Source organism: Microtus pennsylvanicus, chromosome 11 (assembly GCF_037038515.1).
Source record: "Microtus pennsylvanicus isolate mMicPen1 chromosome 11, mMicPen1.hap1, whole genome shotgun sequence".
Lineage (NCBI taxonomy): Eukaryota > Metazoa > Chordata > Mammalia > Rodentia > Cricetidae > Microtus > Microtus pennsylvanicus.
The window spans coordinates 69,506,663-69,532,250 of NC_134589.1; the positions used below are offsets into that span (position 1 = coordinate 69,506,663).

Sequence of the window (25,588 nt, forward strand, 5' to 3'; positions counted from 1 at the left end):
AAGTCTCATCCTTTAAAGGCAGCAGACTCTTGTCCAAGAGCATCCACATGCCAGACCCTTAACCTTGTTTGAGCCATGGATTCAAGTACTCTGAGGCCTTTGGATTCCTCTGGAGTATAAGACCTTATTATTTTTGCAATTCTGAGAGTTGAGTCTAGGACCTTAGACAGCACAGGCTGACCTCACATTTGCGATGTAGTCAAAGATGAGCCTGAACTCCTGATCCTCCTCCATCAACCCCCTAGGTAGTAGGGTAGGAGGTGTGAACCACCATCCTGCAGCCCTTGCAACAAGTCCTATGAATTATGGAGGAACCTGATCATCTTAAAATGTAACTCTAAAGACATTTTCAAAATGTGTACCATACCAATATGTGCTTTATTAAATGACGAGTAGCATAATTTGAAGTACTGATGTGCAATGGTATTTTAGGGTATTAGTAACAACTGTAAAGGAGCATGAAAATACCTGTGATTTTCACCAGCAACGATGTCACTGGTGTAGCTAACAGCAAGGATTTGTTGTCCCTATTCATAACTGAAGAACTTGCTACGTTTTATTGGTGAAAATGAAGATGTGATTTTTTTTCTCATCAAAATTTAAGACCCCTAATTTGTATCCACCGACCTTTGTAGGGGGATGTCCCTAAACTCCAGAATGTTCCACCCTCAAATACACACAACACACACACACATGCACTACAGCTCACTCTTCACCAGCCATATTCTCAGATCATCCAGTTTAAAACAGTACCCCTTGATCTGATGACTTCTTGCCTCTACAGGGAATGCACACACATGAAACATAGACATACATGCAGGCAAGACATATATACACATAAAATAAAAATGAATCTCAAAAATTACAATTATAGTTCTATAATGTTTTGCTTTCCAATTGAATTTTTGTTTTTGTTTTTAAATATTTATTTATTTATTATGTATACAATATTCTGTCTGTGTGTATGCCTGCAGGCCAGATAAGGGCACCAGACCTCATTACAGATGGTTGTGAGCTACCATGTGGTTGCTGGGAATTGAACTCAGGACCTTTGGAAGAGCAGGCAATGCTCTTAACCTCTGAGCCATCTCTCCAGCCCCTTGAATTTTTCACTATAGAAAATACCTACGAACATATCACCACACACCTGCAACCCAAGCATTTGGGAGTCTGAGACACAAAGACTACAGAGAATTTGCGTCCAGCCTGGGCTTCACAGTGGATTTGAGGCTAGTCTGGGCTCACACTTGATTATTCAGTGAGATCTTACCTTAAACTTATTTGTTTGTTTGTTTATTTTCATGACTGGAGAGATGACTCTGCAGTTAACTCTCATATTCTTGCAGAGGACCAGAGTTTTGTCCCCAGCATTCAGGTCAAGTGGCTGACAAAGCCTGTAACTCCAGCTCAAAGGCATCTCACACCCTCTTCCGGCCTTCACAAGCATCTGCATACACACACACACACACACACACACACACACACAATTAAAACTAGAATGTAATGTAAACGTTTTCTCCTTTTCCATGTGTTTGGGCGAGAGCTACTCTGTGCCATTCAATCGGCTGTCTCATTTTACTGTGCAGGCCAGGCTAGCTTTGAACTCTTGGCAATCCTCCTGCCTCAGTTTTCCAAGGGCTGAGATTACAAGTGTGAGTCATGAGGTTTGGCTATACCAATTTCACATTTGTTTAATTAAGCCGGGTGTCTCTGTCCACCAGGAAGAAGGTACCAAGAGACCAGGCATCTATGGTCCTTTCACTTAAGCCTGTGCCCAACAGGTACCTAGCAAACAAGGCTCCACAAGCCTTCTCTTCTCACTTTTTTCAAAAAAGTTAATGAGTGATGAGTGGCTTGTGAAACTTTTTATAACGAATATGGAATTAAAATTAGCTTTGTTGTTATCATTTTGTTGACACTTCCAAGGCTCACCTTAGACAATAGCACAGAGCTGTGGGAAAGTCAAAGACCAGAGGGGATTTTGGCCCTAAACCAGCAGTGTCTCCTAAGGACTTCCTTTCTTCCTTTCTCTCTTTCTTTCTTTTTTCAAGGCAGGGTTTCTCTGTGTAACAACCCTGGCTGTCCTGGAACTCGCTGTATAGACCAGGACTGGCGTCGAACTCACTGAGATTCACCTGTCTCTGCCTCTCAAGTGCTGGCATTAAAGACATTTGCCACCACTGCCTGACCTCCTAAGGACTCTTTAGGGGGGCCAGGTAGGGTCTCAAGTTAAAGAACTATTTCAAGGACTAAATAGAGCAGTTGTTCTTGCTAAGATCAATCACAAACTATATAATAATGCTACTTTTTATTTCTAGACTGCAGCGAAGGGCAGCCACACTGTGGTCAAGGTCATCTGGACTTAGGTGTCCACTCACTACCGGCAGTTATATGATTACTGTTGAGTTACTGAAGTCTTTCTGAATGGAGCTGATGGGCTTCTGCGAGGGGGAAATGGAATAGCTTCTGCACAGGGCACAGCAAGAAGCACACACTCATGAAATGCTCATTCAATGCCTCTACCATCTCTCTAGGTCATTCTATAACTCCTTGCCAAGACATTTTCCCATTCCAGTTCATGGGTTCCTGCTGACCAGGGAAAACAACCTGCCCTGTTCTATCCTGTCCTATACAGAAGCTCCAAGCAGCAGACCAAACCTGTGGATCCCTTTAGACTGTCTCTATGCAGCGTGCCTCTACTTACATCCCGGATTCACGGCTGGCACTGTTGTCAGGACCTTGACCAGGTAGCCCATTATTTCCCACAGTTTCCTCCTCTAGTCCTTTCTGCCCACACTGGGAATTCTTGTCTGTATCCTCAGGAAAGAGAGACAGTAGTATCCTCTTGTTCTTACCCTGAATGGGCAAAGCCCTGGTTTCAATCAGCAGCAGCAACAGCAAACACAAAAAGCAGGGGCTGGAGAGATGGCTCAGTGGTCAGGAATACTTGCTGCTCTTCCAAAGGACCTGAGTTCAGGGCTCAGCACACACACCAGGTGGCTCACAACCATCTGTAACTCCAGCTACAGGGCTCCCACGCCTCTGGCCTGTCTCACCTGGCACTCATGTGCACCCGCACACATGCTGACACACAATTAAAAGGAGGTATGCAGGGGCTGGAGAGATGGCTCCGTCCGTTAAGAGCACTGACTGCTCTTTCAGGGGACCCAGGTTCAATTCCCAGCACCCACATGGCAGCTCATAACTGTCTATAACTCCAGAGTCAACCCCCCTCATACACACATACACACAGGCAAAACGCCAATAAAATGAACATAAATTTTAAAAAAGTAGGTGCACATACACCTATACCTAATTAAGAATAACTTTTTTAAAAAATAAATAGAGTTTATAAGAAAGAAAACAGTTGCAAAGCCCTCGGGTACCACCGTGCACTCTGAACCCGGTCCTGCTTTACTTATCCAGGATGTCAATTTACATATTTATACACATGCACGTGCGCGTGCGCTCTCTGGAACCTTCAGCTCACCAAAGGTGAAAAACAGATCCAGAGAGAGGTACTCGGTGGCTGCTTCACGTGGCCTTCTGAAAAGGAAAGCCAGGATTAGTAGCCATTAACCGTGCTGCGAGGCACGCCCAGCCTGCAACACCTGTTAGCAGACAGTGACCTTGGCCTGGGAAAATCTTCTCAGTGGACCATGGAGAGCCAGTGCCTAGCCAGGGCTAACTGTGAGGTGATAATGAGCCCCCCTCGTCTTGCCAAACAAGCCTCTTCAAACTTTGTGAATGAAGGCCAAAGAAGTGAAATTCTTCTGGTGGCTCTCTTCTGAGTTCATATTTCTTTCTTCTTGCAGAAAGCGCTTCTTTCCGCATTCATCATGCCCCTCTTTGTTGCACAGACACCCTCCCTTTCAGAGGATTTGAGCTGTTATGAGTTTGTTTATTATTAGATTTATTTCTCCTATAAGCAAATGTGTTCACAACATTCCACGGGGAATCTTCTTAATTGTCACATAAATGTCATCTTATGTAAATTGAATATTTATCTTTCCATGCAAGGGGGGGGGTAGTGGAGGGGAAAGGAAAAATAAACAACCTTAAGTCTTGGAGAGGGAAAGGGATTTAAAACTCATCCACCTGCTTTCAAAAACAAAGGTGAAGGAAGGAAAAAAAAATCATTGGATTATCTTGGAGGGGGCAGAAAACCTTGGCAAGGAGGAGATGGTTTGGGGATGCTGGGCCAGGCTTCTCCAAACCTCAGCCCAAAGCCAACCAACCTCCCCAGCTGGAGCATTCCCAGGAGGCAGAAGGTTGCCCCCCACGTGCCTACCCATCCAGGAGGCCTGCCCTTTTCCTTCCTAGAGAGAAGGTGAGCTCCTCGGGCGCAGCGGGTTGGGTGGGTGTGGCTCGCAGCTCAGGGAACCGACCCAAGGCTCCGCCACTGCCGGCTAGCCGCCCGACAGCCCGCCCGCCTGGCGAGCGCAGGCTCTTCTTCCAGAAACTGCGCGGATTGGAGAGCACTGTTTGTGCACCACAAGGTCAAGTCGGGAAGTGGAGTCGGAGGAGGAGGGGCGAGGAGGAGAGGGTGGGGAGAGGGGCGCCCCGCTTCACCGCCAAGTACCAGCCCTGGGAAGTTGCCCCTCGGTTTTTAACCCTTTGCGGTTATAAGAGGCACGAGGCAGAAGGAAGGGGGTGTCCGGGGGCAAACTCCGCCTGAGGCTAGGACGCGCTGCCACCCTCCTAGCCACCCACCCATCACAGCGCGCCTCACTCCCCCCCCCCCCGGAAATGCAGGGCAGCACCAGGCGCCAGGAGGCACCCGCGAGGGGGAGGGGGCAACGAGCCCAAGAAGGGACCCCCCCCCAGCAGCCCCTTTTTACCGGAGGTCGCCCACAATTTCAAGTTTCCCTGCCTGGGATGCTAGTTTGCATTTGGTGTGGGTGGGGGAGGAGGACCGCGCCCCCTCCCCCCAGCCCCATGCGCGCCCCTCCCCTGCACTCCTGCCAGCACTTTCTGCTCACTTCTGGCGGTGCAAAAAACGCCACGCGATTTATTCGATTCCGGTTTTAAAACCAGTGATTCCTAAACCTGGCGAAGGGCTAGGGTCTTCCAGCTCCGGAGTCCCGGGGGGGTGGGGCGGGCGGGCGGGGTACTCCGTGCAAGCCTCGTTTCCTCCGCGAGTGTCGCCTCCAGGCTGTTATTTGCAAAGAAACGTCTTTTTGACGCAGGGAGAAATGGCAAATTTTAAGTACGTCATTAATATGGCGCCAAAAGATTTTTTTAAGTATAAGCTTGCTTTTTTTTTTTAAGGTTGTGGGGGGCTCCGCCTGGGTCTGGGGCGCGAAGGGGGCGGGGTGTGAGCAGAAAGTGTGAGTGAGCGAGTGGAGGGGCGGGGTATGTGTGTGAGTGTGTGAAGTGTGAGCCGACCTGATGGGACTTGCACGGGCTCAGCCGGCGCTCGGGCCCGGCCCTGGGGACAGGGCGGGCTGGGGGCGCCCCGGAGTCCACGAGGAGTCCGGGCCCGCGTGCAAGCGGGCGGGGGACCATGCAGGGCACCCCTCCCCACGGGGGGGGCCCGCAACGCTACCTGGGACTGTCGCCGGAGCCAAACAACTGGGCGAGAAGGGGGGGGGGGGACACGGCGAGGGGGTGCCGGGAGCGGAGATCCGAGTGAATTAGAAAAAAGTGGCTACTCCCCCTCCCTCTCCTCCTGCCCGCCCCCACCCCACCCCCACCCCAACACATTTTTTTTCTCCTCTAAAGAGATCACAAGGAAGTCTTGGTTTAAAAAGAAACAGAAACATACACAGGGGGTTGGTGAATGGTGCCGACCGCGGCCATCGCAGTTGGAGGCTATTTTTTGGGGGGGTGAGTAGCGTCCATGGAGTTACTTTGCGCCCACTCCTAGAGGCACCAGCTCAGGGATGGAGGGCTGACCGTATTCCCAGCAGGGGTGCGGGGCTTGGGGACGCTGCGGCCCGGTCGCCTCCCTCGCCACGACCCCGGATGGATGCGCGCCCCCCGCCCTCCCGCGCCGGCCCCAGGAGCTCCTGGCTTCGGGAGCATCCTTCCCGCGCCGGCCCCCGCCGCGGCGCGTAGCTGAGGGCAGCGCCCCTCGGGAGGGCACCGCGGAGCAAGGTAAGAGCCAGCCCCCAGCGAATGGGCCCTGCGCATCTCAACGGCATTATTTTGTGGGCTTTTTTTTTTTTTGCAACAGATCTGCCAGTGCTCCTCGCTCCCTCTCTCTCTCTTGCTCACTCGCTCCCTCTCTCTCTTGCTGGCTGCCTGTTCTAGGAAGCCAGCGCGGGGGGTGGGGGGGGGACGCACAGCACTGGGGAGAGAGATTGCGCATGTTGGTCAGCCGTGTTTTAAAGAGTACAGTGCGGGGAGGCTGAGAGGGGCACATGCAACAACTTTTGGAAGGGTGAGCCTGGCGACCTTCTTTATTAATGACTGCGGCAAAGCGCCCCTGGGCCGGCGAGGGGGCGCGGGCGGGTGGGGGTGCTGGCGCTGCAAGTTGCCTCGCGGGCTCCGGCCGGCCCGAAGGGCTGCGGCGCTACCGGGGTGCGGGGTGGGGAGGCCGAGCGGTTGGGAAGCAGGGCACGGAAACCCGGAGCTATCTGCCCTTCTGTCTCCCCGAGTTTCATTTTGTTGATACGCAGCACGTCCGGGTGCCGAACCGGACTGAGCCGATGCACATGACCCCGCGCTGGGCTCACGTGCAGCCGGTCCAGTCCTAGACACCTTCCGGGGGCCACCGCCTCCGCCCTGCGCCCCCTTTCCAGGCTGGGTGCACGCGGGCGCTGCACGCGGGGGCAGCATGCTCGGTTTCTGGGCTCAGAGGCATTGCACAAATTAGTTGTTTTTTTTTCTTTTTGAGGGGCGGGGGACAACCTTTCCAGGTGAGTGCAAGATACGCAGCCCAGGTAGCTAGGGTGCGTACTGGGGGTAGGGGGCAGAAGCCGTTCGGGGTTGCGCGGGAGTCCGGTGGGGGAAGAGGCGCTGCTGCTAGAGTGGAAATGTACCGGCGACGGCCGGAGCGGCGGGTGCGCGCTCGCGGGGCGACGGCAGGGGGCGTGGCCCTTGTTTACCTTCTCCCAACTCTGCCGGTTCGCGTCCCGCTTTGGGGAGTACTCTGCAGCTCCCTGCCCTCCGCCCTTACACTCTGGGTGGTACCTAGGAGCAGTGGGCAAGTGGCGAGCCCTGCCTAGGACACACGCACCTGACCCCAAAATGAGTGACATTGCAGCCCCCGCCCCCACCAAGCACTGCTGCAGTCCCTCCGGCGGATCCCCGGCCCCGCCCCGCCCCCGGCAGTGGCATCTTCCCGGCTCACCTCCTTCCTCCCTCTCCCTCCCTCCTTCCCACCCACTTGCCTGCGCCTGCGGAGCGGCTCTCGCACGCCCACTCCCAGCCAGGGTGCAGACTTGTAGCTCCCCACGGTCCCTTCCCGCCCATCCCTGGGTCCCGAGACACCCCTTCTCCCGGCAAGAGCTTATCCTGGGTCAGCTTGGCGACTCCTAGCTGTTCTGCCGGAGGGTGAGGACATTTGCAAAACCGGCTTGGAGGCTTCTCTTTACCTTACAGAGAGGCCCAGCCAACCTACCCGGTACCCCTACTGCACACCCCTACCCCACTCAGCACCCCTGCCCCCACCCGGGGCTCAGTTGCCCTTCCCAGAGTCCCCCTAGAGCCCTCCCCCGCCTCGGGCGCCAAGCCCACCCACCTCCTGGCACCGCCCCCGGCCCGAACCGCCTCTTGCCCTTCCTACGCCTGGGCCGGAGCCCCCCGCAGCCACCTCCGGCTCCTCCTCCCAGCTCCCGCGGTCGGAATCACGCCGGCGCGCCTTCAACCTGCGTGCCCATCGCCCGCCACCAGGGGCAGGCTGGAGGCGCGCAACCTTCTTCTAATCCCCTTAGCGACTGCAGCCGGCCTGGGCACTTTTTTTTTTAAACCAGCTTGGCCTCAGGCCTCCTGCTGGGGGGCGGGGGAGGGGCGCCGGGTTTCTTTATGTCCGACAGTACATTGCACTGGCCATCTCAGGTCTCTGAAGATTTCCAAACTTCACCCTTGCCCCTAGCACCCCCCCCCATCTGCAGAATTCCGAGGTACAAAGTTTTACCCAGAGGTAGTTTGCAAGAGGTCAGTGGGAGGGATTATAATTGTTTTCAGAGAAGTGCAGGAGGGGATAGGGAGCCCCTTTTTGAAATGAAGAGTTTTGAGCCAGAAAGAACAGTTAGGGTGTACCCTTAAACATTTATATTTGCAAACAGGCCCGAGTTTGGGAGGTGGGTTCACCTCCCAAAGTGGCACTGTCTCATCTCACTGGTAAAATTCCCAGTAGGACATTTGGCAGGAGGGCCAGGCAGCGGGTTGCCAACCGGGCCTGGCCCTGCTTCCTGGGTTCCCAGGGTACTGACTTCTTTTTCCCTAGCCTGATTTCTTTTTTCCCCTTAGTGCCCCAAGCGAACACACCAACCCTCCTGGACCAATTGTCCCATTTTCCTTGGGCGGGTTGGGACTCGCAGAGCAATCCACTAAAGCAGAGGAGGAAAATAACAGAATAAACTGTAAGGGGGGTTGGATGAGTAATAAAACTGACCCAGTCAAGGAGGAAGGCTTTCATGTTTAGGCTATGCTATTTGCTTTTTAGGTCACAGGCTGCAAAAACAGGCTTTGATCCGAAGCGGGCGAATAATTTATTGAGAAAGTTTGCGTGGTGGTGGTGGGGGAGGATGTTTGTTTGATCTGGAGCCCTCTCCTCCGTAGTTCCAAGTGCTGTTGGCTGTTGTTTGGAGTGGAAAAGCATTTGGTTCCACAGCAAATGCTTGGTAGAGGGAAGTCCTCACCCTGCGCAGCAGGACTTACCAGTGAATGTTGGTTTTGAAACTGTTTGGCCAAGGGTCTTCCCAGCACTCTTCACAGATGAAGTGTTTAAGGACAGGGTTATTTGGACTCTGGATACAGCAAATGTTTTACCATCCAACAAGCTTTTCCATTTCCCAAATTGCTGGGCTAGATGGCCGGTGACTCTTACCCAAGAGTCTATGGTATTTCAGCACTTAGCTCACGCTGACAGTTTGGATATGTGATTTCCACAGCTCCCTAGAGTTCCTTACTATCCAAGTTAAGCCTTTGACACCGACTCCTCTATTTTTGAGGTGGTGGGCAGCGTGTTCTGGTATTTACAGCCAGTGTTTTTGTTAGACTAGAAGGTGGCTGGTTGTCTTCTGCACCCATCAGGTACTTCACTGAGTGTGCAACAGGCCCTCTGGAAATTCCGTGGATGTTTAAGTTGGATGAGAGGAGGCCAGATAACTTTGGGACATAACTTTGACTTGTTCCAATATGAGACCTGTGTCATGTGACTTAAACTCTGAAGTGGTGGGTCTAAGCTCAAAGTTTAGGCACTAAGGGAGGTTGGTTCTGGGGCCTCAGGCAGTCCTCTCCGCTTCCCCTCAGCCATCCCATTGGAGTTTGGAAAACTTCCATTCATGCTAGGAACTGAAGGTCTCCCTACAGACCTGAGCCCCTTGACGGGGCAGCCAGCTGGCCTAGGTTTGAATGGAGTTTCCAGCAATGGCAAAGGCACTGTGAATCTCAGTTTATCAGCCAGTGGGATTGATGATAATTCCTGTCTAAGTAAGCATAGGAAATGAATGACTGTCTTAAAGACTCACCCTGAGACTGAGGATGTAGTTGGTCTAGCGAGTGCAAGGCCTTGGGTTCAGTCTATCGCCTCAATGAAAAGGGAAGGGGGAAAAGCCCGAAGTGAGGTGTGTGGTAGCACCCGCACCATAGCAGCCAGTCTTGCTCTTAATGAACTGAGGGTGGCCAGTTCATTATCTACACCCTGGTCTTTGCTGTCAGCTCCAGGCTAGGCCAGCAAGACAGCTGTCTTCTGTGCAGAAGAGATGAGAAGCATCCAACAGGTGTCCTTGGGCAGCTAGACTTAGAACAGTCCACTGAGTTTTGCCCTGGGTGTTGGGGGGGGGTAGATAAGGTTGAGGAAGTACCAAATGACAGATTAGACAGAACCCATCACATTCGTGGGATCTCCTTGGTTGAGTCCCTAGAGCTGTCCTGCACAGTGCATATAGGCGCTGGAAGCTGGAGCCTGGTGGGGACTCTTATAATTGCAGGTAGGCAGTGATGTGGTAGGAGAGGGTTCAGGTTCCCCTAGGGCTTGGAGAAGTAGAGTTGACAGTCACAGACAGCAGCCCTCTGCCCTGTGCGCACAAAAGCACGTTCTGTATCTGCAATTATTGTCCCCAAGAAGGCATTAAAGTTAATGAGAGATGGGAAAGAGTGGGGCTGTGACCCCCGTTTGAAGCGGTTAAGGAGTGCGCGAGCTCTTGTTTTCTGAATGTCTGGCCTTCCTTGCACAAGGAGGCTCTGAGGACAGGTTTTCCAGCCGAAATATCATTAAATTGTATTAGCATCTTATTACACACACGCCTTCGCGGTCTGCCTCAGACAGGGAGAGTTTTTGTTTCTCTCTGAGAGATTGTGTCTGGAATGGTAAACTGCCTACTTGAAGGTCCCCCACCCCCACTTTTTTTTCAGGAGGACGGAATCCTGCTGTGTGTGTGAGGGCAGCCTAGTGGCCTCTGGAGAGGAGAGGCCGGAGGCCAGGTTGGGGTGTTTTAACTGCCCCAGGGAGTGGCTGCAGTAGCTAGCCTGAAAGACCCACTGTTCCCAGGGTCAACTGGGAGGGCGTTAATGGAGGCCCAGGGTGTTTATTTGAATTTATTTGCAGAGACATCTTTAAAAGAGACTGGCATTGGGCAGTGGTGTTCCAGGGCCAGAACTTTAGTGGGGACTAAAGACGATGGCCTGTGCTGCCAAGAAAACATCTGCCACCAAATTGCTGCCCTATTACTGAGTTGACATTGGTTATTAGCCAGGAGCCCAACCAAATAAAGCTGCCTGGAAAATGTGTAGGGTCAAGACTGGGAAAGAGGACTGTGGAAACAGGAGGGAATCTTGGGCTGGGGTGTTGGTGTCTGCCAGCAGCAGGCCGGCCAGCTGGGCTGTGTGGTCCTGACACTCCAGGGGGGAGGGACCAGAGTTTGCTCAGTACTCCCCATGATCCTGGGTCCAATTCTGCTAAGAGAAGCAGAGGAGGTAGGAGCCCGCGCTGGGCTTAACCCTTGAGAGGGTTCCTGGCGTTCTAGCCAGACAGCTCTTTACGCAGTCCCGAGGAGGATGTTTGGCGGTAGCTCCACACACTGACGGGTTCTCCGAAGACAGAAACAGGGCAGCTAACTTCTCTAAGCAGGGTAATGGGCAGTAACTGACATGGGCAGCCGACCCAGCTTGTGCCCGGGTCTGGAAGCATGGAGAACCTTTGACTTGGAAGAGAAAACAAAAAGAGGCAGGGGCTGCGGCTGTGGTTGAGTGGTAGCGTTCTTGTCTTTCGTGAAGGAGGTCCTAGGTTCAGTCCCCAGTCTTACGAAAGGGAGGTCACTGTGTTGGGAACGTAGTGAGGAAGGAAGGGGGTAGTCACTGTCAACCTTGAGGTAGGCAGGGTCCAAATTGCTGTAGGCTCTGGAGAGGATATGAGAATTTGGCCTTGGATCAGCTGGAAGCCTGTGAAAGAGTTTGGGGGTGGGGGGCAGGAGTTGGCGGTGTGATAGGCTTTATGCTTTAAAGATTTCTTTGATTGCCGTGTGGAGTTATGAGTCCGAGGCGAACGCGGTAGCGAGAGCAAGGAAATGAATGGACCAGGTGGGAGGTGAGATGGGCGTGACCCGGTGGGATGATCGTGGAGTTGGATTGGGTGTGCACGGGACTGGCCAGAGGTTGACGGGTGCAGAGGAGACACGGAGGCCATGGGCCACTACTGCTCTGTTGAGGGCCCTTTGGTCACCCACAGTCCAGAGAGCTCCCCGTGTGTGGTGCTATCCTGGGCTGGCAGTGGACCCAGAAGATCCTTCTTGCTCAGACTCTCCTCTGCAGACAGGATTTCAGGACTAACTACTTCCTTCAAAAGCAAGTGCCTAGCGCCACTGGAGTCATCTGCCGCAACAGACCGTGCCTGGGGAGAGCTGGGAAAACCCGAGGCCAGGCTGATGGCAGCTCCGTCACTCCTGCCTGTTAACTGTCCCCATTCTTGCCAGTGCGCCATGTGGTTTATAACACGAAGGGGCTGCCTCATTGAGGAGGCCGGGTGTAGGTCTGCAAGCTGACAGGGTCACCTGTTGGTCTCTGGACAAGGACCCAGCACTATGAGAAGGGCCTGGGCAGCCATGGTCCCTGCCTGTTCTTTCCAAAGGGCTGGCCCTGGTAGGGCTCCCCATTCTGGCTCAAGGCCGCCTGTGCGCGTTTACTAGCTAGTTAGTAACCGTGCAGCGCTCCAGCCGCTGTGCTTAGAGTGCTTCTCACTGAGTCTGGCCAGCTGATTCTAGCCAACAAATGTGTTTCGTTTGGCCCTCTCAGGGTGTTCTTCAAATCCTGACTCAGTCGCCAGCTTTTTAAAATTCAAATGTATGGGGAAATCAGATCCAGTTTACCTCCTGGGGGAAGTATGTCTTTGCCAAGACCTCTGGCCTTGTGAGCTACCGGTAGGGCTAGGATCTGAACCCAACACTCCTAAGTCCATAGCTCCTGCTCCTCTTCCTCCTGGATTGGAGGTCACACCCAGGGACTTGTGCCTAAGCACACCGCAGGTGGCTACTGAGCTCTGCCCTCAGCCCCCAGCCAACTCTTAGTGCTGCAGGAGCTCCCAGTTTAGAAATACTGTTGCCCTCCTTGGAAATGAGAGCAGTTCCTGGACAGGGTTGATGGAGGAGCTGGAGGGGTGAATTTACTGCCACACCAGCGACAGGGCTAAGTGGGCCCATATGTGGGCCAAGGCCAGAGTTCTTTAGAAAGCCAGCCTTCCTCAGATCCTGGAGGTCACAAAAGGCGAAGTCTGGTACAAACATTGTCACCTTGGGTAACTTCTGAGCCTCGGTTTCCTCATCTCTTAGGTTCTAAGAGTGAGGGGAAGGCAGTTGCCATATACACTATTAACCAAGGGCTAGCCTGAGATTCCCCATGGTGTTCTTGTGTGCTAGGTGACACACCCCCCACCACCCCGTCTGCCATAAAGAACAGGTCTTTAGTGTTCCTTGCTCTTGGGTTGCTTGCTCTGGCAGGTGTCTTTCACTCTCTTGGCCTTTAGGAAACACTGGACATCAAACAAGCAGCCCCATTGGGCTCCTCTCATTCTCTTGGGGGACAGTGGGGAGGACGCTTACCCAGATCTCTGGGCCAACCACAATGATCTTCCTGCTTTACCCTTGACCTCAAGTAGGTGCCTCTCTTACCCACTGTCTCTGCAGCACTGCAGGAAGGTAGGCAGGGGCACCCCATAGTTTGACAAGGACTGTCTAGAGAGAGGACAGGATGGGGGGTCACTGGCTGTTGTGAGGCCATTCTAGGATTGAGCGGGAACGTGGTGGGAGTCCCTTAATGTGACTTGGTATTAACCAAGCGGGCTCCACCATTCAGATTTTTCAAGACCTGGGGAAGAAATGGAAAAGCACAGCTTTCCAGGTTGAAGCTGATTCTTTGCACAAAAGGAGCTCAGGGTAACCTTGGGGATCAGGCCTTAGACTCTGGGGTTCGATGCTCATCTCCATCCAGACAGTTAGGAGTGGGATGAGGCAAGCATCATCTGTAAATGGGGCTGGATCTTACATCAGCTGTCCGGCGCTCGGTCCTGTGGATGAGGTTCTGAGGGTCATGTGAGGGAGCCACCCTTAGTGTCTGAGAAGTTAGATGGTGCGGTTGAGATAAAGTAGGATTACATTTTATCTGAGAAAGGACCTGCTACCCTGTTTCCACAGCCCATAGCCACTATGCTCAGGATTTGGCCTCAATCATGGTTTGTGCCTTACCTTGAGAGCATGGTCCTGGCAGAATCATCCTTATTCCCTCTTCTCCCTCCTCCCTCTAGGGATGCTCAGGAGGTACCTGCAGTAGGTGATATTTTCTGGTCAGCTCATTTCATTGACTGGGAACCGGGACTTGAGTGGTCATTGTCACATTTCGGTTTGTGCCTTCTGGTCTCTCTGCAGTCCTGTCCACTGGACAGACTTCTTGTCAGAACCTTTAACAAATGTTGGCCCTGTGAGTGGGTCGGGGAAGGATGAGGCTGGAAGAGAGGCGTGCCCTTATCCTTCTCTGCGTGGACGTGTGGGTCGAGGATGCAGCTGTTGAGGTGTTTTCCAGAAAGACTGAGGATTTCCTTGGGTGTCTGTGAAGGTAATGATCCTTCTTGCCTTTTGTTGCAGATGGAAGAGAAGAGGCGAAAATACTCCATCAGCAGTGAGAACTCCGATACCACTGACAGTAAGGCCCTCCCACCTGGGGCTCCGATACCACTGATAGTAAGGCCCTGCCACCTAAGGCTCTAGAGGGGCAGCCTATAAGGAATACTGGCAGGCCCAAAGACTTGGTAGGAGGAGGCTGACCCTCCATTCAGTTCAGCCCAGGGCTGTCACACGGGTGAGACCAATTCAAGTCAGGTTCCTCTGCCCCTGAGGTAGCCAGTCCCTGCCCTAACCAGAGCCTCACCATCCCCTTTGGGGACCCCACCCTCTAGGTACGCCTTCCTTCTGATCAGAATAGACCAACTCTGATCCTCAGGGTATTTGCTATTGCCTAATAAAGGAGAAAAAAATTAATTCTTTGGCTTTCTGTTGAGTGAGGACCCTTTTAGGAGTCTCTCCAAAACAGACGCTTTGTAGCCTTTTATTATAGTTAGTTAATTATTAAAATAGAACAAGTAACTTCGTAACCAGTGGCAAACTCTGATCAGAGGATTCCTATCGTGTTCACTATGGCACATAGTAGGTATTTTATAAATGTTGGCTGAAGAAATTAATGAAGAAGCACATCCTTCATGGAATCTTGGCAGTAGATTCTCAGAGGTAGGTTAGATAAGGGCTGGGTGTGTCGGTTGGATGTCTAGAAGTGGAGAGAAGGGTTCCTGTTGTAGGTTCCAGCTCCGCTAGGGCTGGTTAGTGAGACTGTCTAAAACAAAAGTAGAAAAAGCCTTGAGTCTTCGTGACCCTTCTTGTTGAGGCCATTGCCCTGTAGTCTAGCAAAAGCTTCGGACCCTACAGTCGTGGCCAACTGAGGAATCCCTTGGCACCATTCTAAGGCTATAGATAACAGTATCCTTCAATCAGCCTTTCGAGGACCCTTCGTTCCATATCTCGTTAATCAGCTTCTTGTTACTGTCATGAAATATGTGAAATTATTAGCCTATGAAAGGAAAGGTTTACTTAGCTCACCATGCCTGAGTGATTGTCTTCAGTGGCAATCCCTGTGAGGTTCCAGGCTCTAAAAAGTCACGCTGCTTCTCACCTTAGCCAGAGGACTAAGTCTTTGACACACGGACCTTTGAGGATCTCCTAAATTATCACTCGTGTTACAGAAGAGCGAACAGATAGCTAGCTACTCTCCACACTGAGGAGGCTGAAGAAGAAGCATGAGTTCGAGGCCAGCCTGTCTTGGTGTCATTTCCTGTTGCTGGGATAAAATCCCTGACAAAGCAGCTTAAGGAAGGGTTTATTCTGGCTCACAGTTCAGGGTCCAGTCTACCACAGTGGGGTGACAAGAGCTCGGAGCGCAGGGTCACAAGTTGTTTCTGCAGTTGAGAAGAGAGAGAGATGAGTGCTGAGGTTCAACTTGCTTTCTCCTTTTTATACAGTTCAGGACCCAAGCCTGTGTGTGATCTCTTTAGTGTGGGTCTTCCCTCTTTAACGCAGAATAGTCAAATAGTTCTGGGCTCTTGGCCAGAAGTTAACCAGTCCCTCACAGGTCTGCTGGAGGCTTACCTGCCTCCTAGGTGATTCTGGCTCCTGTCGCCGTGGTAGTTAACACTTACCCATCACCCATTCACCCCTTCCAGGCTTACAGGGATCAAGTCATTTATTTGTCTGTGGTGACCAGTGCCACTTGGGTCTGCCCAGATTGCTACTTTCACATGCCGTAACCGGCCTCTGTATCTTACTGGGACCTACAGAAATACCTTGGTACACTTAACCTGGGGCAGACGAGAGACAAGGCGTTCCTTGACCAAGTAGGAAGCAGAGCCTCAGAGGTCCAGGGACTTTTCTTGGAGCTACAAAACCAGCTGATAACTGCCTTTGATTTCTTCAGCCCCTTTTCAGTGGTGAGTGAAGGGGGCTTTATAGTTAGTTTCATTGGTCTGTGGAAAGGCTGGGGCCCAGAACAGGGACAGTGCTTCCCACCTCCTGACCTTTCAAGCTGGGGCTCTTCTCGAGACTTGCCATCCTCTGATGTGGTTGGGTGCTGATTCTGACCCTCCAGGACCCTTCATGGCCTGTGGTCTATCTGCAGGTCACGTGACATCCACATCAGCATCAAGATGTTCCAAACTGCCCAGCAGTACCAAGTCGGGCTGGCCCCGGCAGAACGAAAAGAAGCCCTCCGAGGTAGGTAATGATGGTGGTAAGGTTCCCGGAAGGGTGAAGCTGAGCCGGGGAGGTGACTAGACCAGACACCTGTTGGGAGTGAGAGAGCAGGCTGAGAAGATGTATGAAGGCCACGTGTTCTTGGCAGAGGGTCAGAGGTAACCAGTGTGGCAGGATGGAATGATTGGGGGACAGTTTGTCTAAGCTGTTCTTCTTGACCTGAGAGAAGCCTTTGAATGTTCATAACAAGATAGTGATACAATCTGATGTGTTTGTTGTCATGATACAGGGTCTCTCTGTGTAGACCAGGCTGACCTGGAATATGCTCTGTAGACCAGGCTGGCCTTACACTCACAGGGGTCCACATACCTCTGCCTCCCGAGTGCTGAAGGTGTGTGCCACCACATCGGGCATCATAGTTTAAAAAAGATTCCACTGGCTGCTGAGGAAGAAAGTAGCTCACTTACAGCTTGTAATTTAGAGCAGGTGGCAGCAGATTAAAGAGTAAAGGGATTTCGGGTGCTTCGATACAGAACCGAGGATGACAAGGTTTGCTGGTGCTGGACAGAAAGGTAGAAGTGTTCAGAACCATTAGATGCTTCTGACAACACTTGGTGTGTACCTACATGTTAAGCCTTCCTTGTTTTGACCCGGGGTAATGCTTTCATGTCCTGACCGTAGAAGTGTTTATGGCTTCTGTGGAGGGAGTCCTTGGGTTCATGAACTGGCATTAAGACCTTGCTTCCTGTGGCCTATGAAAAATTGCATGCAGGAGCCCTACTGTTCCTTCTGAGGACTTCACTGGCAATGCTATTGGGCAGAGAAGAGGCCCTTGGTTTAAGTGTGGCTACAATAGCCAGCCAGACGTAGTGGTGATGTAGGAGGATCTTCTATCTATCTGTTGCTTTCATTGGTTAATTAATAAAGAAAACTGCTTGGCCTGATAGGTCAGAACATAGGTAGGCGTGGAAGACAGAGCAGAATTGTAGGAGGAAGAAAGCAGAGAGAGACAGGCAGACTCCATGATTCTCCGACACGAGATGGACGTAGGTTAGGATCTTTCCCGGTAAGTCACCACCTCGTGGTGATACACAGATTATTAGAAATGGGATAATTAAGATGTGAAGTTAGCCAAGAAGAGGCTAGATATAATGGGCCAGGCAGTGTTTAAATGAATACAGTTTCTGTGTTATTGTTTCCGGGGCTAAGCTAGCCGTGCCGGAGCTGGGCAGGACAAAAAGCAGGCCTGCCCACCTCACCACTACATAGTGGTACACTCCTTTAATCCCAGCACTCTGGAGGCAGAGGCAGGCGAGTCTACAAATCGAGTTCCGGGGCAGCTAAGGCTGTTTCGAAAATAAATTTATAACAAATAAATAAAGTGGCTGGGAGAACTTTGGGGCTCTGCATTTCCAACCTGGTCTTCATGCATGCAGCTGCTTTGCAGTTGATATGGGGTGAAGGACCATGTCTTTTCTCAAGCCACGTCCCTTTTCCTGTCGCTCTCCACTAGGGACATGTGCTGTCCGATTTTACCAGCCCCTGGATGTGAATTTGGGGTGGTCATCCTATATGCTTTTAGCTGGTCTTCCCCAGAGCTTTGTACTTAAAAAAAGACTCGATGCCTTCCAAGATGTCCTGCGCTAGGACCCTTCCCTTGGGAGGTGGGATTGGGACCCTGTGAGAGTGGTTTTTCATCTCCCTTTTAAGTTACAGTGATTTGTTTAGTGCATGCATGTAACCCATAGGTACACATGAGTCCATGTCTATGTCATGGCATGCATGTGGAGGGCAGGGAACAATTCGAAGGAGTCGAATCTTTCTGCCATTTGGGTTACCAGGGTCAAGTTCAGGCCCTTAGACTTGGCAGCAAGCACCCGCTGGGCCATCGCCCCAGCCTTCATACCTTCCAAACGTGGGTTGGGTGGAAGCGAGAGGGAGGTGTTTCTGGGGTTGTAGTGAAGGAGGGAATTGGATGTTGGCTCTGAAGGGTAAGAGCACACTTTGGCTCTTCTATACCCTCTTCTTAGCTGGCTACTTGGGAGGACAGAGTGTACCAAACACAGTTTGGGAAGCAAAAAAAGCGGGGGGTGGACTCTTGGAAGGTTCTGCCTCTTCATGGAATGAGTAACTTTGTAGTCACCTTTCCTTGGCCCTCCTGGTCCTGGGAGGCAGGAACTACCATGCACTTTTGGGACCTGAGAATGTTGCCTCTGATCATCTTGCCTGTCTCCAGCTTCCCTGTGGTTCTGTGTATTTGCATGAAATGTATTGCCATGAAATGGGAAACTCCTGCGGGAGCCATCTCGTCCCCTGCCTCCCTCCCCAGCTCGTGGGGGATGGGATGCTTTCTACACTGGCTGGGATCAACCTTAGGAGGAAACAGGTGTCAGCAAAGGCTGAGAAGAAAGAGCAATTTGCATGGGGGCATAAAATTCCCCTGCCTCTTGGGTTTTCCAGCCCAGAGGCTTTGTACCCAAAAATAGACTTGAACCTCTCAAAAGGCCCTTTCTGGGAACTAGCTGTGCACAGCCCAGGCCCAGACCAGGAGCCCCTGCAGGTGGCTGTGATGTCCACCCAGAAGGGCTGAAGAGTCTTCCCTTCCTTGAACTGCAGCCAAGCCTTTCCTCCCACAGCAGGCTGGAGAACAGCCTGAGAGGTTTTCCTTGTCCTCTTGAGTGAGAGGGTTGAGCCGTGGCCGGTATAAATTCTGAGTTATGGTGGGGCAGAGAAGAAAGCATCAATGAAAGCTTCCAAATGATTTGGCTCGTGAGAGGGCGGAGAGAGGAGCTAGGACTTGGCTGCAAGAATGTTCGCATGCTCTGGTGAATGAACTGGAAGCAAGGGCCTTGCCCGTGAGCCTGGCTTAAGAGGCAAAGGTTCCAGGCACCCTAACAAAACAGGTTCTTGGGGGCCCCAACTGCCCTGCGCCTTGTGGGATAACTGCCAGGCTGGTCACACTCAGGACTCTCACTGTGGCAGAGAGGTACAGGAAACACCTCCCCCCCACTCCACCCCCCCCCCACTGCCCGTGGCTGCAGAGCTGAGGAAGCTGTGGTTCCCTCCGTTTTTATTCCTGTGTGTCCAGTAGTAGAGTTGGGAGCTTGAGGAAGCATGGTGCTTAGCATCGCACAAATCCTGGAAATGGAGTGAGCTGTAAGATGTCTGCGGGCTAGGATTAGAAAAAACAGATACGCTTTCTTGTTTGTCTGGGGGTGCTCTTCACACCAACGTGGTCCAGGGCCAAAGAGCACAGACCAACAGTCAGGACCCTGGACAGGGCTGAAGCGAACTTTCCCTTAGGGCTTTTTACCCAGGCCTCTCCCCGAAGCGAAAGGGGAGTTCCAGGCTGAGATAAAATCTGCTTTTGGGCCATGGAAGGGGAAAGTGGGGACTGGGCCAGGGTCTCAGCCTTCTCATAGACCTGTCTGTGGGATGGATGCCCGCAAAGCTGAAGTCTGTCCCTTGGGCCTTAAATTCAGAGAGAGGGGAACCCCAGTGTGAGAAGCTGGTACTGTGTAAATTCTGCTAGAGTCTCGGAGTTCCGGCTCATGCTCTTACACCTGATAATGTTGGCATCTTACTGCTTCTCCTTTGTGCATAGCGACTTTGTAGAATCAGGTACGAGCTACAGCCCAAGATCATCTGATATTCCAACACCAGCGATGTGCCCCAGCTAGAGGCCAGTACGTTGGCAGTTAAGAACCTTCCTGCTGGGGAACAAGCTGAGAGCTGGACCTAAATTTTCCCCAGGATAAGGGGTCCAGGCTTCTTGCTCCCAGCAAGCTTCTTAGTGGCAGACAGCATCTAATTGAGAGCCAGTAAAGTGGCCTTCCTGCACATTCCCCCCCTGGCTAGTTTCATGTTGTTCCCAATCCCCCCTACACACACACACGCAAACACACACACATGCACACACGCACACGCTTGCAATGGACAGGGGCTACCTAAGTGCTAAGGATGGTTCTGGGAGACCTGGAGGCCTGACCTGTGGTTGGTATCTTCCTCATGCCCTGTGGCTGAAAGGCAGCCCAAGCAGTGGGGATGTCCCCTGGAGGTGTGAAGTAGTATCTCAGGAAGTCAGCAGCTACACAAGTCAGTCAGTGAGTCCCCGCCGCAGAGAAAGCTGAGCAGGCACTGAGGGGCCCAGAGAAACCTGGCTAGATACGGATACTGCAGAGCTTGTCTGTTGGGGGGAAGTACAGGCTGCTTTGCCTCTTGAGGAGCTTTGGAACCCTTGGCAAGTGACTCTTCTCTCTGAGTCTCAAGATCAGCATCTGTAGAGACCCCTGCCTGGATCTTTTTCTGGGGATGTCTTTTCCTAGTACCCGTGTCCCCTGTGGGACGGTGTCTTAGTTACTCTTCTACCACTGTGAAGACACGCTATGACCTAGGCAATTTACAAAAGGAAGTGTTTAATTAGGGCCTTATGGTTTCAGAGGGTTAGTTCATGATCATCGTGGTGGGAAGCCTGGTGGCGGGCAGACCACACTAGAGTGTAGGTAAGCACTCTGATCTGCAATCGTGGCAGAGAGACTGGGCCTCCTATGGGCTTTTGAAACTTCCAAGTCCACCCCTAGTGACACGCCCCCTCCGGCAAGGCCACACCTCCTAATCCTTCCTAAACAATCCACCAACTAGGGACCGAGCATCCAATTACAAGCCTGTGGGGACCATTTTCATCCAAACCATCACAGAGAGGAAGGTTCCAGAAGAGAGTGGGATGGATGGATGTCAGGAGAAGTTAGCCATTTGGAATGGTCCAGGTTGGGATCCTACAGTCCACTCCTCTGTAGGCTCTGCTGAGAAGTGAGTGTTTCTAGAAGAGAGAATGGGAGTGAAGAGGGGACTTCACACATTCTACAGAGGTCTTCCCCCTCCCCCGTGTCCTGCTTCATGTCCACACATGGTCTGGCCGAGAAAGTGAAAACAACCTCTATCATCAGCAGTAGGATGTCCCCAGATGTGTCCTAAAAAGCTACATGAGGATTCCCCCTGTCCCAGAACTGCAGCTTTGCTTAAAACAAAACAACATAAAAGATTAGATCTACCCTGAAAGAAAGACAGTAAAAGTTTGTTGGGTGAAAACGAGAAAATAATCCTGGAGGTGCAGAGATGATGCCCAGATGTTTGGAATAAGATAGTCTGTATGAAAACAGCAGTGGGGGCTGGGGAATATAGCTCAGCTGGTAGAGCATCTGCCTGGCATACGTGAGGTCCCAAGTTTCACCCCAGCACCTCATACAGGTTACAATGGCAGGAAGTTTAGAAGTTCAATGGCTCATCAGGTTCAAGTGGCTGCCAGGCAAACCTGCCCACCTGAGTCACAGCAGGAGCAAATCAAGTGCAAAATGCTATCCTCTGGCCTCCACACAAGTGCCACAGCACACTCACACCCCTTCCACGCACAGCACATATACAAACATACGCGAAATTCAGTTATTCTTGACCATACACGAGTTCCAAGCTGGTCTGGGGCTGCATGAGACCCTGTCTGAAAACATCCAGACAAACAGACTGGGGTAGAGTTAGTGGAATGACCACACAGTATGCACTGAGCCCTAGGTTTAATCCCCAGCACTGAATCTCCTGGGCGTGGTGGTACCTTCAGGAGATGGAGGCAGGAGGATGAGATATCCAAAGTCATCTACTCCATAATGAAGTGAGAGGCCAGCCTGGTCCTGAGACCCTGATTCAACAAACAAAGCCAGCACAGTGTCACGTGCCGTCGCATGCTGAGTGGCCCACACATTTCAGTAAAACAGGAGAACCCTAAAGAAGCCCCCTGCTTATCCCTATTAGATCCAGTTCTCCAGACAGTCAGGTGGAGGCGGCTGCAGGTGCGCTTCCTCCAGGGCCAGGCGTTTGCTCTCTGAGACTCTGGGGTGGCGGTTAAGGCCAGACCCACTTCTCGTACAGGCAGAAATGGAGCTCTTGCCGCCAGCTGGAAAAGCCTCCCGGCCTCTGGGACTTGTCTTGCGAGCGAAATGTGTGTCATAAATTCTCTTTAAGAGCAGGAAGCGCAGTTATCCTCATGAAAATAAGAGAAAGAGATGTTGAGTGGTTTTTTTTTTCCCCAATGTTTTTGAGCACCTGACCGGCTTGGCTCCGTGGTAGCTTGAAGCTGGAGCTGGGTAGAGGTGACTAGTATTCCCTGAACCCTTGTCTGGGATTCCATGCCTAATAAGCAGTGTATAAATTTGTTCTTGACTGAGAAACCGTCTCAGGTCCAACCCAGAAAAGATTACTAAAAAGATGAAGTATCTGGCTGGCTCGGGGGTGGTAAATACGTACTAGTGTGGTTGAAGACAGAGCTGAAACAAGCGGTTTGTTAACTCCTGGGTCTTAGCCTCCACAGCTGTGAAATCGGGGAGCAGAAACCAGAGCGGACTGTGTAGGGAGAGCGTTTGGCACGTGAACTGTGCCTTAGCTTTACAAGTGTTACTTCCGAGAAGATAGGAGTCTCAGGAAACAACTGATTAAAATAAGGTTCCTGGGGTTGGTGAGATGGCTCAGCAAATAGGAGCACTGGGTGCTTTTCCGAGTTTGGTGCCTTGCACTCAGTGGGTGGCTCACGCCCCTGGAACTCCAGTTCCAGAGCAACTAACTTGGGCCTCTACGGGCCCCTGCTCAGTGTGTGTGTGCGTGTGTGTGTGTGTGTGTGTGTGTGTGTGTATTCGTCTTTTAAAATACAAGTTTCAGAGAATAAAACTCAGTTGATAGAATCCTTACCTAGCATGCCCCGGGCTTGATTCCTGACACCCCATAAAAATGTGGTACATACTTATAATCCCAGGACCCAAGGGGTAGAGGGAAGAGGATGGACAGTTGATGATCATCCTCAGCTGCAAAGAAAGTTTGAGGCCAGCCTGGGCTACATAAGATCCTATCTCAAAAAAAAAAAAAGTAAATAAAATGAGGTTCAGGACAGATGTCAAAGCTTTTTTAGGCAGACAGGATAGAAGCAGAAAGAATTAATCCTGGCCAGACCCATTTACGCTGGCTTTGAGGCGGTGCTCAGGACCCATTTCCAAGTTCTCGCTGCCACCCCTACACGTATACAAAAGCTCTCTACCTGATGGGAACTTTTCCACAGTTAGCCAAACTTCAGGGAAGTCTTGGGGGTTTTCGTTGTTTTGTTTTGCTTTTTACTTATTTACCTACCCATTCCACAAGCATTTCTTCGAAGTTGCGAGATATGGAGGAGGATGCTACAGAATAGACACAAGAAAGACTAGACATACAGGATACACACGATACCTGTCTTATGTGGCTTGTCACATGAGATAGACATTAAATCTCTGTGTGTAGTTTAGTTTAGTTTTTTGAAATGGTCTCACGTAGCCTAGGATGGCCTCAGACTTAACTACATAGCCAAGGGCAGTCTTGAACTTAGGTTTGTGCCTCTGCCTCTCCAATGCTGGGGTACAGGCACGTAGTGCTGGGGATCAAACCCAGAGCTTCCTGTGTGCTAAGGAAGTGCTCCATCTGCTGAGCTACACCCCCAGCCCCTTTGTGATTATGTTACGTGCTGAGTCTTTAAGTAACCGGACTTCCTCAGCCATCCAGCCCCGAAGGAAAGGAAGCAGAGAAGTGAGTTTCCAGGGTGAGATGTTTCAAGCAACAGAACACACGTTGTGCCTCCTGGCCTGGTGTCTGTGTACTTTGAAAGTTGTCCGTTGTCATTATTGGATTTTGGAAACACTCCAACTACATAGATACCCCTGGGAACCTGTTTTCAACCTTTCCTGGGCAGAAGGTACAGAAAATAAGTAACCTATGGTCTCATGAAAAGGAACTGTGCGGCAGAATCACGTCACAAGCCCCAGGTTGACGTCCTTAAGTGTGGGAAGAGCAAGGTCTTTCGTTCCCTCTAGGGTAGCCTTTGAACCCCTGGCCCTTGGACTGGTTGATAGTCTGAAGGCTTTAGCATCCTTTGTATGGTTACAGGAAGCTATAGTCGATGTCCCTTGGCAGCTCGGCAGAACTTGGTTGCTAGGCAGCAGACCTTTAAAGACAACCAAAAGAGAGACAAGTAGTAAACATTCATATTCTAAGAAAATTGCTTGTTTTCCAGCCCCTCAGCTTTCTTGCCACAGCAAGACTTCTGTTCATCGGTGTCTGTTTTATTCTATATTTAGTTTTCATAAATTATTCAAAGGTGTTTTAGGAAAATCATTAAGCTTTTTCCAAGCCTAACCTCTGGTGGTTCAAAGAGAAAATATGTAGGTTAGGGAACAGGCTGCCATATTGGTGGTCAGGGGTCACCTTACTTGGGAAGGCCACTGAGTACTCAGCTGGAGCCTGGATCCCTTCAAACATCTGGAGTCAGCACCTAGCATGTGCCAGGCCCTATGGGCACCACTGACCAGCAGCATCTTTTGGTCCAGCCTGACCTCTCTGAGCTCATCTGGCAAGGAAGATGTACCAAAAAGCCAGGTGATTCCAACATCAGGGGCTTTGGCAATGTAGACAAAGCTCAAGAACCAGGCTGGTTCAAAGCAAAGCTTCCTAGAACCTCGGAGGGACAGTTTGAGGGAGGGAATATGAAGCATGCTAGCCCTAATATGACAAGGGAGATGAAAGACCTAAAAAGTGCTTGGAGCCAGGCGGTGGTGGCGCACGCCTTTAATCCCAGCACTCGGGAGGCAGAGGCAGGCGGATCTCTGGGAGTTCGAGGCCAGCCTGGTCTACAAGAGCTAGTTCCGGGATGGGCACCAAAGCTACAAAGAAACCCTGTCTCAAAAAACAAAAAAAAAACAAAACAAAAGAAAACGTGCTTGGGTGACAAGAACATTCGTGCAGCCACAGGGCCTGGGTCACTTTGATAATCACCACACCTGTTGCTGTAAGCTGATAAAGCAGCTTCAAGGAGAAAGAATATTTGTGGTGGGGATGTCCTCGCCATAGGTGCTGGAAGTGGCTGTCACCTTGCATCTGTAGTAAGGTAGCAAAGACAGACGGATGCTACTGCTTAGCCCCTTCAACTTTTTTTTTCACTTTCCAGATGCTTTTTCCTTATTCAGCCCTGGCTGTCCTGGAGCTTGCTCTGTAGACCAGGCCGGCCTCGAAGTCAGAGATCACCTGCCTCTGCCTCCCGAGTGCTGTGTGTGCCGCTCTACATCTAACTCACTTTCAATTCTCATTCAGTCTGGTGTAAGCGGAGACTGCTCGTTTGTTTCCTGGCTGCTCAG

General features: G+C 51.5%; 1 protein-coding gene across 3 annotated transcripts in view; it reads left to right on the forward strand.

Moving 5' to 3' along the window:
- The first annotated feature begins 4,391 nt into the window (after nt 1-4,391).
- Nucleotides 4,392-25,588, forward strand: part of Jade2 (jade family PHD finger 2) — a 50,161-nt gene continuing 28,964 nt past the window's right edge. The window contains exons 1-3 of one of the 3 annotated variants that reach the window (XM_075992703.1): nt 4,392-4,499; nt 14,244-14,301; nt 16,321-16,415. In XM_075992703.1, the coding sequence (XP_075848818.1) occupies nt 14,244-14,301; nt 16,321-16,415 (153 nt within the window). In that variant the 5' untranslated portion in view covers nt 4,392-4,499. Of the gene's footprint in view, nt 4,500-5,962; nt 6,100-6,307; nt 6,386-14,243; nt 14,302-16,320; nt 16,416-25,588 lie in introns of those variants that run through there. The other 2 variants (XM_075992702.1, XM_075992704.1) reach the window with 2 other exon arrangements.